The 13537-nt window shown below is 45.2% G+C and overlaps 1 protein-coding gene across 4 annotated transcripts in view; it reads right to left on the bottom strand.

The window, feature by feature from the left end:
- The window catches only part of CFAP95 (cilia and flagella associated protein 95), a 171329-nt gene extending 159460 nt beyond the window's left edge, over positions 1-11869 (bottom strand). For 3 of the 4 annotated variants that reach the window (XM_062207073.1, XM_062207072.1, XM_062207074.1), the window contains exon 1: positions 11668-11869. In XM_062207073.1, the coding sequence (XP_062063057.1) occupies positions 11668-11819 (152 nt within the window). In that variant the 5' untranslated portion in view covers positions 11820-11869. Of the gene's footprint in view, positions 1-11107; positions 11276-11667 lie in introns of those variants that run through there. The other variant, XM_062207075.1, reaches the window with a different exon arrangement.
- Between the last annotated feature and the right edge of the window lie 1668 nt (positions 11870-13537).

Below are 13537 nucleotides of genomic sequence, written 5' to 3'. Positions count from 1 at the left end.
ACCATCACACAAAGTCATGGCACCAGTTTTCAGAAAAAGCATTTGATTGGAATTGTATGAAGAAACTAGAATTGAAAAAAAAATGTGATCAGGGCTAAAAAAGGCAGGGTCTCCTGGATTTCATCTTGAAAAAAGCAAATAGAGCTCATCCTTCAAAAACTACTCCATTCAAAAGCATTTGTAGGTAATGTGCGTACGTTGAAGAATAAGAATGTAGGATTAGATTAAAAATAACTGTGGCGTAGGATCTACCATTATAGAATGCAGACAAGAATGAAAGGGTGGTTAAACCAAATGAATGTGGATAGCATCACTCCCTTTTTACCCAACATAAACTAGCAATTAAAAAGATATTTTAAAAAGACTCGTAATAACCATGAAGGATGACTCAGGCTCTGAGGGAAATTAAGCAGTGTGTCTACATTCTGATTGTTTAGAGAATGTTTGTTTCAGGGGAAAAGCTGCAGAGAATGATATAAAAAATTAAGCAATTTCCCTTTATTCTTATGAAAATAATACATGTTCACTATGGAAAACATAAAAGTAGCAAAGGGAGAAAAGAAAAGGACAAATAATCCATAAATTTACCATCTGATAATACTTTTTGTGTTATATGGTGAATATATTTCTAGTCTCTTTAAAATGCAGATACATATTTTTAACCAAAGAGGTATTCTATATATTGCTTTTTTAATTCTTTTTTAAAAACACATATTTATTTATTTGAAGGACTGAGTTACAGAGAAAGAGGGAAAATCAGAGAGAGAGAGAGAGAGAGACAGAGACAGAGAGAGAGAGAGACAGAGACAGAGAGAGAGAGAGAGAAAGAGAGAGATCTTCCATCCACTGGCTCACTCCCCAAATGGCTGCAATGACCAGGGCAGAACCAGGCAGAAGCCAGGAGCTTCCTCTGAGTCTCCCATGTGGTGCAGGGACCCAAGTACTTGGGCCATCTTCCACTGCTTTCCCAGGCACATTAGCAGGGAGCTGGATCAAAAGTGGAGCAGCTGGACTCCAACTGGTGCATCACAGGCAATGGCTTTACCAACTATGCCGCAATGCCAGTCCCCAAACAGCGGCTCCTTATTTCTAATGAAAGTATATTTTTAAATATTCATATTTATACTTTTCTGAACTCTCTTTAAAATAATATTTGCTTTTATAAATCAGAGGAATCCACATTTGTTTTGGTAAGAGTTAGGAATCTTTCACCAAAAATATGAAAAAATAAAGCATTGATGATTAATTTGACTGACAAAAGAAAATTTTTGAGTCTCGAGTTTTTTTTGTTTTTTTTTTCTTTGAAAGACAGGTATTGCTGAGAAGTAATAAGTATTCTAAATTCCGGAAGCTTCTATAAACAACAAGAACCAGAAGGTGCCAATTCCAGCACATGCAGGGTGATTTCTATGTTAACTTCTGAAGAAGGCACAGCTGCGGTGTGGTTCTGGCTTCAGGGTAGACCCCCAGAGTTCCATGTGCTGGAAGTCTGGTCCTCAGTGCGGCAATGTTGAAGCCTGGGATTGTGAAGGAGTGGGGCCTCATGGGAACTCAGTAGGTCATTGGAGCTATCACCCTCAAAAGGTATTTATTATTAGTCCATTTTCCATGACTATAAAAAATACCTGAGCTTTAGTGAGTGACAAAGAAAGAAAAGAGGCTTGGGTAGCTCACAGTTTTAAAGACTGAAAGCCCAAGATCAGGAGGCCCCAAGTGTGCAGCCTCTGGTGAGGGCCCCAGGTGTGTGGCATCATGGAAGATGGCAATACAGCAGGAATCCAGGCAAGAGGGAGAGACCACACAGTGGTATCAGAGCCAAAGAGACTGGAAAAAGACTAGAATTAACAAGGGTTCCATGAGAACTATATTAATCCCCTCCAACAGTAGTACCTCCAATAACCCAATCACTTCCAACCAGACTCCTCCTCTTCAAGGTTCCACACCATCTCCCATCATTGCCACACCGGAGACCAAGCTTCCAGCATATGAAACCTGGGGGACACGCACAAACCATACCCAAGCCACAGCAAAATCAATGCAGCTCTCAAGGAATCTTAACTATTTCCTGAGAGTAGGGTGATGTAAAAGATCAAGCCTGACCCCTGGACCTCTCTTGCTTGCTGTCCTGTTGTGTGATCTCTCCCTCTCATACTTTCACACCATATGGCAGTGTAGCTAGAAGACAGAGGGTGACAGAAAAGCTTGTGTTAAGTCTTAAGCCAACAGAAATACACTCTCACAAAAAACCTCAGCAAATGCCCACCCTCTCTACAGGGCAGTTAGATAGAAGCTGAGTGGAATGTCCTTGGATGGCGGCAAGCCTCCACATTGAGAGAAGTGGTGCCTCCCCCACAGTGGTGTTGAGTGACCAGTGTAGACCAGGGGGTTGTGGAGGACAACTGACACATGGATCTGCAGTAGCAGCAAGAAAAAAATTGAGACCAAGTCTGTAAAAAGAGATTTCAGGCCCTCAACAAACAAGTAAGATTATCCACAAATCACAGATTCATCAACACCAGGCACAGCCACCAGACCAGGATGAGGTGAACAGGGACAAAGACCGACACGTGGGTCTGGAGTCCTCACTCCTCCACCGTCAAACATCCCAGAACCTCAGTGGCTTGAGCACACACAGATGGCACTGGGGGAAGAAGGTGGAGGAGGAGGAACTCAGAAAGAGTGGGCATTGTTCTGAAAGAGACTATTTTAACCTCAAACAAGCTGTCTAAACTCAAAGAGATAGGCTTTAATTGGTGTGCTTGATTTTTTTCTAGTAGCCAACAGTTGAAAAGTTATGAAGGCAGCTTTTAGAAAATAAATTTTATATAGACATCTGAGTTGTATGCAAATTTCTAATTATATTACCCACTATAAAGTGAATATATTTCCATGTCTTTGCTCAACTATTCCATCATCTGCAACGCTTATGCGATATTATAATCTGGAGTTTATTTTTTTTGAGTTTGAATCAAGAAATAAAAATATCTCAAATGTAAATATCATTTGTCCCTACACTATCTCAACATCTCTTAGCACCTGTCAGTCCCTGATAGCACTTGATGTGCTGCAAGCAGAAACAGCCCAAGTTCAGCTCCCACGTTTAAATTCTCTGCCATTCTAACTGGAAGTGTGCTGTGCCCCACCCTTTCAAGCTCACTTACACAGTGGTCACCCACCATGATTCACTGCTGTCCTGTTGCTTTATGATCCTGCTTGTGAAGATCAACTCTAGTTTTATTCTGGATTTGTGATACACTGTAGTCTTTCACCTCAAGGCTTTGTTAAGTATGTAACAAAGGCCCTAGCCTGCAGTGCCTTTTGGGGAGTGAACCAGAGGATAGGGTATCAATATTTTTCTCCCTTTCAAATAATATATATTGATGTTACCAAATAATAATATACTACCAAATAAAAATAGTAAGATTATCAAATAATAATTTTATACATACACTCACACTCCTTTAAGGCCTCTCGTTTCACTTTGAATTGCATGCTGTGTTTATGAAAGCTATCTAACCAAATGTATTTTAAATGTGCACAAAATAAGAGCTAACATGCTTTTGTCTGATTTGAGTCTACAAAGAGGGAGGATTGTTAAGAGGGGAGGCCTTTATTGGTTTCAGCAGAGGGGCAGGCTGCAGCCAAGGGCTTTAGTTGGCTGTTTTTGTTTGTTGCCTTTTTAGCCCAGTCTTGAATGTGTGCTGGAGATGAAGGTTGGGTATCTGGCCTAGTGATTAAAACACTCATGTTCTGAATCACAGTGCATGGGTTCAAGTCCAGGTTCTAGCTCCCAGTTCCCAGCTCCCATTGTAGACATTTGGGGAATGGACTAGCTCTCTTCACCTCTCAGAAAATAGAGGAAAGAAAGAAAAGAGAAATGGAGCTCCTGGCTAGCAAAGACCTATGTAACTCTAGTTTGGTCCTCTATGTGCTTTCAGATTAATGCCCAAGGAGGCTGTGAATTAAACACAGGGAGGGGGCCGGCGCAGTGGCTTAACAGGCTAATCCTCCGCCTTGCGGAGCCGGCACACCGGGTTCTAGTCCCGGTCGGGGCGCCGGATTCTATCCCGGTTGCCCCTCTTCCAGGCCAGCTCTCTGCTGTGGCCCGGGAAGGCCGTGGAGGATGGCCCAAGTGCTTGGGCCCTGCACCCGCATGGGAGACCAGGAGAGGCGCCTGGCTCCTGGCTTCGGATCAGCACGATGCGCCAGCCACAGCGGCCATTGGAGGGTGAACCAGCGGCAAAAAGGAAGACCTTTCTCTCTCTCTCTCTCTCTCACTGTCCACTCTGCCTGTCAAAATAAGTAAATAAATAAATAAACACAGGGAGGGGTCCGGTGCTGTGGCACAGCAGGTTAACATCCTGGCCTGAAGCACCTGCATCCCATATGGGCACCGGTTCTAGTCCTGCCTGCTCCTCTTCCGATCCAGCTCTCTGCTATGGCCTGGGAAAGCAGTAGAAGATGGACCAAGTCCTTGGGCCCCTGGACCCACGTGGGAGACTTGGAAGAAGCTCCTGGCTCCTGGCTTCAGATTGGCACAGCTCTGGCTGTTGCGGCCATCTGGGGAGTGAACCAGCGGATGGAAGACCTCTCTCTCTCCGTCTCTACCTCTTCTGTAACTCTTTCAAATAAAATAAAGCTCTATTAAAAAAAAAAAAAAAAAAAAAGGCGGGCCGGCGTCACGGCTCACTTGGCTAATCCTCTGCCTGCGGCGCCGGCACCCTGGATTCTAGTCCCAATTGCTCTTCTTCCAGTCTAGCTCTCTGCTGTGGCCCGGGAAGGCAGTGGAGGATGGCCCAAGTGCTTGGGCCCTGCACCCGCATGGGATACCAGGAAGAAACACCTGGCTCCTGGCTTCGGATCAGCGCAGTGCCTGGCCGTAGTGGCCATTTGGGGAGTGAACCAACGGCAAAAAGGAAGACCTTTCTCTCTGTCTCTCTCTCTGTCTAACTCTGCCTGTCAAAAAAAAAAAAAAAGTGATGCTGTACCAAGCCCAAGTCCAGGCTTTAAAAAAAAAAAAATACAGGGAGAATTATACAGTAATGAGAAACTGATGCTGTACCAAACCCAAGTCTAGGCTTTAAAATATATATGGAGAATTATACAGTAAATAAGAAACTGCAGACATTTTCTATTCTATTAAGCATCCTAATGGTACCCTGGTGCATGGGTACTGAGTCTTCCACTGAGCGAGAAATATATCAGAACCCCTTGTCCACAGAGTCCAACAGGGAGATGAGTTTTCCTCTTTCGTTCTAGTTGATCACACCCAACCAATTGATTCGTGTAAAAATTTTTAAAACCGGGAAGTTCTCTAACCCACAATTATCACCACATTTTATTCTGCTTCCTTTATTCCCCTTCTTTTTCTGTTTTCAAGAAAGGGGGAGTGAAATGCCCAGGTTCTATAATAATTTAGGGCTCAGGCAAGGAAGAAAAGTAATTGAAATTACAAATACATAAAATTAACCTGAGTCCTTAAAACTAAATGTCGCCATGGATACCAGAACAGGAACTGTCGCCATGGAGATCTGAATGCTTTTTTTTGTTGTTGCTTTTACTTTAAATTATTATCACTTGTTACTGGATATCAAGTAGGTCAAGGAAAAGTTGAGAATGAATGAATGAATAAACTAGCCTCACATGAAATAATTTATTAAGGGCAAGTCTAAGTTGTTCTAGTTCTTACTATTCCATTATTCAAATGAGTGAGAAGACATCCCAAAGCAAATTTCCTCTCAGCTCAGAATTTCTAATGGAATCATCTGATGACATGGCTCCATTATTGCTACAGAAGGGAGGAAGGAAATATAATTTCTGGGCTGGCGCCGTGGCTCAACAGGCTAATCCTCCGCCTTGCGGCACCGGCACACCGGGTGCTAGTCCCGGTTGGGGCGTCGGATTCTTGCCCCTCTTCCAGGCCAGCTCTCTGCTATGGCCCAGGAAGGAAGTCCTTGGGCCCTGAACCCTCATGGGAGACCAGGAGAAGCACCTGGCTCCTGGCTTCGGATCAGTGCGATGAGCCAGCCGCAGCGGCCATTGGAGGGTGAACCAACAGCAAAAAGGAAGACCTTTCTCTCTGTCTCTCTCACTGTCCACTATGCCTGTCAAAAAAAAAAAAAAGAAAGAAAGAAAGAAAGAAAGAAATATAATTTCTGGAAAAGGCCTCACTCAGAAGCACTCAGAAGCACTAGTGATGTGACTCCATCTACCCTCAAGCTGCAAGGAAGAGATGGCTCTGTAGTAGTGTCCTATCCCCATAGTGGGCCAGAAATATCCCTTAACAACCATTGTGGGTATAGTACTTCTGCATGTCTGTTATATACAACTGTTTTATGTGTCAAGAGGTCAACAGGACTTGTAATACATGCTAGATAAACAGAAACACAGGAAACATACAAATACGTAAATTAGGTAAACACAATTTCTCCCATTTACAGATTTTATTTTGTACCTATAGGGACAATAATTTAATTGACCAAATACCAGGTCTGAGATGTCACTCAAATGGTAATCCACAGATATTAGCTATTCATCAATTAAATATAAAATTGCTAATAAAATATTAAGGTTCAAATAAAAGATTGTATAGATCATAAAATAAATCAATAAAAAACAATTATGACTAGGACACATTAAAAACAGAATAGTCAATGATATTATTCTCTTCAAAGATTACACAATCTGAATTTTGTTCCAGTTTCTTGGATGCTTTTTGGTGACTGGCTGGATACGGAAGGAAAACAAAGAAGCCAGCAGTACAGCCAGCTCAGAAAAGACGAACACTTCTCACACTGGACAGTCAATTCTTGTTATCGTGTGTCCTAGAAAGTTGCCACAAATACTCAGTGAAGAGTACACCATTGCTGCTAGAGGAAATAAAAGGTTAGGTTTTTATAGGCCTCTGGTCACAGTATTTTTAACCAACCACTCAATCCATAACCTTGTTTTATATGTGTTTCTGTTTTAAAGACATTTAACATATATTTTTGATTCATTAGGATTGAACTCACTGCCAACAGCAATATAATTCCTACTTGAACAAAGCTCATACAACACACATATTTTCTCTGCAAGGTACAGCACAGCCTTCTTGTCTTAGGTATATTAGAGCTTCAGCATGACATTTTGGGGTCATTTTGAGAATAACAGCACAAATAAAAAGCACAAATATGCACCAAACAGTAGCGTTAAATAGCCTATGAAATGTACACTTGCTGAAACAGGAGGGTAGAGTGTCCCCTTGTTTGGCCTTAGTTGGGAAACATCCACATAGGGCCACTGAAATGTTTAGCCTCTTCTGTTGCCCTGCACATGTTTGCAAATGGCTACGAAAGTGTCTCAAATATTGATTTTTAGTTACAAATAAATTCTAGCCAGTTGTTGAATTTACAAAGACAGAAGCCACAAATAATGAGGATCAATTACAATTGCCAACTCTAGAGAATTACTTCTGTTTCCTGTGCTGCTTCTTTCTCTACTATTGCCTGTTCCCTTTTGTTTACCTATGGAGCTTCTATTTTTGCTTCAAAACCCTACTCAGGAAAACACACACACATACACACACACACAAAACCTGTTACATTTGCTTCTTATGCCCATCTGTATTTTGCACAAATCTTATTATACAGAATTTATTGACATTATTCTCCTAAAACTAGCATAAAAAATTTCAGGTCAATGACCATGTTTTAACACATATAAATAATACTCACTGTGCTTACTATGGGCCAGGCTAAAAGTTATAGGGCAACTCATATACTATACAGTGCCTTGTTTAATCCAACAGTAATCCTATTACTCCCATTTTACAGATGCCAGAACAATGGCCTAAAGCAATCAAATCATTTGCCACATCACAAGGCAGCAGAATTGGCACTCAAATCAACAACCTAAGTGCTTTTTACCATTTTGGCCTACTAAACAAAAAGCAGTAGTTATGTGGGAAGGCAGGTAGCTGTGGGGGAGGAGCTGAGGTTTGACAGCCCCAGCCAACCAGCACACAGTGCAGGCCCCTGACTAACAACCCCAGCAGAGCTTAGCTGACAGTTGGACAGATCTGGTAGGACTGCCAAGGGACAGCTGATCAGCCACAGCTCGGCCGCACAACAGCCCCTGATAACAGCCCAGACTGGGCCAAACGACAACCTCCTTTCTGCACGCCTTGCACCCAAGCCTCCCTTCCAGGCACCACCCAGCACCCCCTTTCTGTGTAGCAAGTTCCGCAATGCTGAGAACTTAGAACCTGAATCACCTGGAAATATCCAGAAAGGTTGCAGGGTATGTCCCTGCAGTAACCTTTAGGTCACTGTCCTAAAATTACCGTTGCCGGCACTCCGACTCCCATCATGGACCTTGGCCAGGACATTTCCTTTATTTCCAAAAAGAGCACAGAAATGGGTGGTCCTCAAGCTCCTCAAGCTCTGCCCACTTTTAAATATTCAATTAAGCTCCACCCCAGACACCAGGCTCTATGCCTCCTAATAATAAAAGAGGACACTGTGAACCTTGTTGAGTGGGGGTTTTAGTTTTGGGAGTTTCGGTGAGGTCTTTCTGTGTTTTGTTTTGTTTTTGTTTTTGTTTTAAGATTTATTTATGTACTTATTTATATGAAAGGCAGAGTATCAGAGAGGAAGAGGCAGAGGAAGAGATAGAGAGATCTTCCACCTGGTGGTTCACTCCCCAAATGGATGCAATGGCTTGAGCCAAGCTAGAAACCAGGAGCCAGGAGCCTCTTCCGGGTCTCCCATGCAGGTGCAGGAGCCCAAGGACTTGGACCACATCTTCTGCTGCTTTCCCAGGCCATAGCAGAGAGCTCGGTCAGAAGTGGAGCAGCCAAGTATGGAACTGGCACCCATATGAGATGCCGGCACTGCAGGCCAGGGCTTTAACCCACTGTACCACAGCACCGGCCCCATGTTTTGGCTTTTTGTTTGTTCTCTTTCTTTCTCTCAATCTGGCCTGACTTATTTCTTGAGTGTGCATTTTTCTTCTGCTTTGAATAAATCTTGCTTTCTTGTACACCTTTGTGCCTCCACTTCTAACTCTTTCATGTGTAGAAGGAAGAACCTGGAATGAACTCAGTCGGGGACTCCACCGCCCACAACAGGAGCCACCATGTATTACTATTTACTGTGTTCCAAGCATGATGCTAAATGCTTTCCTCTCACTGTAACTATTTCAGTATTTCTGTGTTCTCAACATGCAGCAAAGCATATGACATATAAATATTTGTTGGGTTAAATTTAAATCTTCCTTGGGCCTGGGCCGGTGCTGTGGTGTAGCAGGTGAAGCTGCCATCTGCAGCACCAGCATCCCATAGGGGCGCCAGTTTCAGTCCCAGCCACTCCATTTCCGATCCAGCTCTCTGCTATGGCCTGGGAGAGCAGTAGAAGATGGCGCAAGTGGTTAGGCCCCTGCACCCATATGGGAGACCCAGAAGAAGCTCCTGGGTCCTGGCTTTGAATTGGCCCAGCCAGCTCTGGCCGTTGCATCCACTTGGGGAGTGAACCAGCAGATGGAAGAGCTCTCTCTCTCTCTCTCTCTCTCTACCTCTGACTCTCCATAACTCAGTCTTTCAAATAAATAAATCTAAAAAAAATTTTTTTCAAATCTTCCTGCTCCCAAATCGTCTTTCTGCAATCAACAGCAGGGAGCCGCCTACTTTTTCGGCAGTGGCTGAAGGCTGCACAGTGTGTGCCACCACTCTCCCTTCACCAGGTTCCTCAGCTCCCGATTGTGGTTCTGCTATTGATATTATGTTTGCAAGGCAATTCTTCAAAAATACCGGCAGTGCAGAAGAGGACAGAAACAGTCCCTTTGCAGAGGCCTTTCGCTCTCAGCTATTTCTGTGGTGATGACTCAAGTCCTTACGGAGAAGTGCAATGACAACAGAGCTCGGCACTTGGCCTGAGGTCCCTGACCAGAGCCCTCCATGAGACTAAGAGGATTTTTCTCTTTCCCAGTGGAGCTTTGGGCTCCACACCTATTTAACATCTCATGCTGAGTTCAAAATAGGCCACCAGCCAGTCTTAGGAATGAGAAGTGAAAGTAGGGAAGTAAGCTTGTAGGAAAGCAGGGAGAGGTAGGCTTCAGAAAGTTTGCAAGACAGGAACTGCAGGTGTCACGTGTATCACATGAGTGAATGGAATCAAGCAGGGATTAACCTTAAGTCTAGAGTCAAAATCCTTCCTCCCTTCTCAAAGGCAAAAGTATAAAATAGCCAAGATTGTGATTCCTTTTCATTTCTCTCTTTTGTTCTGCTACCCTTCAAATATTCCAAGTATTACAAAAGTAATTATGGTCATCCCTCAGTATCCTCAGGGATTGGCTTGAGAATCCCCCACAGATACCAAGATCCACAGATGCTCAAGTCCCTTGGAGAAAATGTCATAGTATTTGGCCATAACCTTTGCACACCCTCCTGTATACTTTGAACCATCTCAAGCTGATTTACAATACCTAGTGCAATGTAGATCCTATGTAAATATTGCAATAGTGCAATGTAGCTCCTATGTAAATAATTGTTAGATAGTATTCTTTAGAGAACAGTACTAGAAAAAAATTCCACACAAGGCCTGAAGGGATGCAAATGTTTTGTTTGAGTATCTGTGACCCATGGTTGGCTGCATCAGTTGGTGTGGAACCTGTGGTGACCGAGGGCCAACCACATTTGTCAATGGTTCAGCCCAGGACAGTTGACCTGAAAGACACAACCCGCACTGCCCTCAAAGTCCTCGCTTTTCTCCCAGCCATGTCCTAGTGCTACTACTGATCACTGCGATCCGTGTTTCACTGAATTCCAAGCTGAGGGCCTCCTGCACAGGAGGTAAACAGAGTAGCTCATCCTGGAGCCAGTAAGAACCATGAGTGCCACTACTAGACGAGATTAAGTGCCATCTTAAGGAGTAGGTGGTGCTCAGCTCTGGTGCATTCCTCGTTGCCAGGAGGAACAAAGTCCTCTCTTGTCATGCCTTTCAGTTTTCTCAGAAGACACAGCCCCGGATCTTCGTGTACTTCTTCTGGTTCTAAGTGTGGCCAACTAATTACAATGGAAGAAAAAAATGCAAAAAGTGCACGCCAAACAAACTTTGTCTGTGGGTCTTACCTAGAGGAAGATACCAGCTTGTGTGACCTGTGGCTGGAAGAGCCCTCCTACGTAGCCTGGGGGACGCGTAGGGGCCTTTGGAACTCACTCAGGGTGCCTTCCTCCCGCCAGGAAGTGGCAGTCTCGGGGCTGGTTCTCTGACAGACAGCTCCTTTCTGTTGTGTCCAGCTTCCCAAAGGGCTCGTCTTTTATGAGTCACTACTTGCTTCAGCACCTGCTTTCCAGGCCTCCGAAAACAAGCCCCTCGTCTCTGCTCTGCCCTGGCAGCGCCGGCTGGGGAGCGGCTGCAGGCGGGCTCTCCCGCCTCCTGCCGGCTGCCCCAGCTCGCACGCCCACAGCCTCCAGCTCTCCTTCCAGTGCCTCTGCTGCTGTCTTCCCCTTTCCGTGGCCTCCCCTTCCTCGTCTCACTTTTTCTTTCTCGTCCCTTTCTCCTCTTTTCCTCTCTGTGCTCTTCTTCCCCTCTTTGCTCCTTCTCTCCTTCTGTTTTCTCTCTCCTCAGTCCCGGTCCTCCCGGGCTCCTCCCTCCCCCAGCACCCCGGAATTGCGGGTAGCGGGCTCACCAGGAGTACACCAACACGGGCTTGGAGTATTTCTTGTGGTGGGAGCGCAGGGTCAGGGAGCCTTTGCGCTCCAGCAAGTCCAGGGGTCCGATTTCAAACCAGTGTGGCTGACTTTCGCACCACTCACGGTAGAGGCTCTGGACGCACTCCATGTCGGCGCTCCAGGAACAGACCTCAGAGGAGTTACCTCAGAGGAGTTCCCTCGGCACCCGTCCCGCCCCGCGCGACTAGGACGAAGCTTCAGCGTTTCTCATCTCCTAAGCAACCTGGGCGTGGCCAGTCAAGAGGGCGGGGCCAGTGGGTGGACGAATCCCTCTAACCTGTTAGCCCTGGTTGCCTAGACAGCGAGTTACTGATAATAAACTACATTTCCCAGAATGCAACGAGGGTGGAGCCCACGCTGCATAGAAGCTGGGGGCAGAACTGCATCCTGGGACATGTAGTTTCACCCGGCCACCAGCGTAATCCTGGGAGTGGCTCTGGAGAACCAGCTGAGAAGGAAGAGAATAGCAAAATGCCTGAGCCAGGCTGTTTACTCTCAGTCTTCTGTTGCCTGCACACCTTCTGCTTACAAGTGATTTCAGTTTGGCCAAAAGAACACCTCCTAAAGCCCTAAATTTTGTTGTTTCTATACAGCTTTCCTATCTGCGTTGGAGCAGAACCAGCAAACCAATTAAAAACCTTTAGAGTCAAAAAACCCGGTTCCAGGTTCAGCTTTTCTCTAAGCTTCCTGAGAGTTAGTTTCTTCCTCTGAAAAATGAAGTGGGGGATGGGACCATGGAGTGGGATGAACACACGAATCTCCAGATCATGCCGCTCAGAGCGGCCAACCACGGTCCCCACATTCCGCGCCCAAAGATTCACCACGTTCGCCTCTAACTTCTGCTATTTTCTGACAATACAAATTCCCATTAATGTGATATGAGTTACATACGTGGGAAGGAGATTTCAAAGAGGTTATGGCATGGCCTTCAAGAAGCCATCAGAGAGCTGTGTTGTTGAAGGTAGGGGGCTTATTTCATTGTTGACTTCCCAAGGCGAAAAAAACTGAACACATCAGAATGCGTCTCTCCAACCACAGCTGCGCACCTTAAAGGCATTGATAGCCTTATTCGCTGCCATCTTCCTACCTACACTAGTGCTTAGGGCATCTTTTCAGAGTGTTAAAAGAGCAAATGAGTCTTATATTTGATTATCTTACATTTACCCTGGGTTCCATAAATTTAAGAAGCAAATTACTTTAAGAAGACCCCATGTGCAAAAAAATTCAAACGTAAGAACAAATTAAGAGATGATTGACGTTACAAATAGATTCGCTAGGCTACAGAATAATAGTGGCCTATAGATACTGAGGAGTTCTGGATCAGATTTCGCACATCTGATTCTATACAACTCCTGAGTGCTTTTCTGGGGCCTGTACTGCATGGTATAGGCGCCTGTGATACACTAAGGTTGCTCTTCTACTGACAGCTATAGCTAAGCTGTGTTACTTAAAACCAGGTAAATAGGCCGGCGCCGCGGCTCACTAGGCTAATCCTCCGCCTTGCGGCGCCGGCACACCGGGTTCTAGTCCCGGTCGGGGCACCGATCCTGTCCCGGTTGCTCCTCTTCCAGGCCAGCTCTCTGCGTGGCCAGGGAGTGCAGTGGAGGATGGCCCAAGTCCTTGGGCCCTGCACCCCATGGGAGACCAGGAGAAGCACCTGGCTCCTGCCATCGGATCAGCGCGATGCGCAGGTCGCAGCGCCAGCCGCGGCGGCCATTGGAGGGTGAACCAACGGCAAAAGGAAGACCTTTCTCTCTGTCTCTCTCTCTCTCACTGTCCACTCTGCCTATCAAAAAAAAAAAAAAACTTAAAAAAAAAAACCAGGTA

Source organism: Lepus europaeus, chromosome 12, assembly GCF_033115175.1.
Source record: "Lepus europaeus isolate LE1 chromosome 12, mLepTim1.pri, whole genome shotgun sequence".
In the NCBI taxonomy this organism is placed as follows: Eukaryota; Metazoa; Chordata; class Mammalia; order Lagomorpha; family Leporidae; genus Lepus; species Lepus europaeus.
This window is presented reverse-complemented; position numbering and strand designations above follow the sequence as displayed.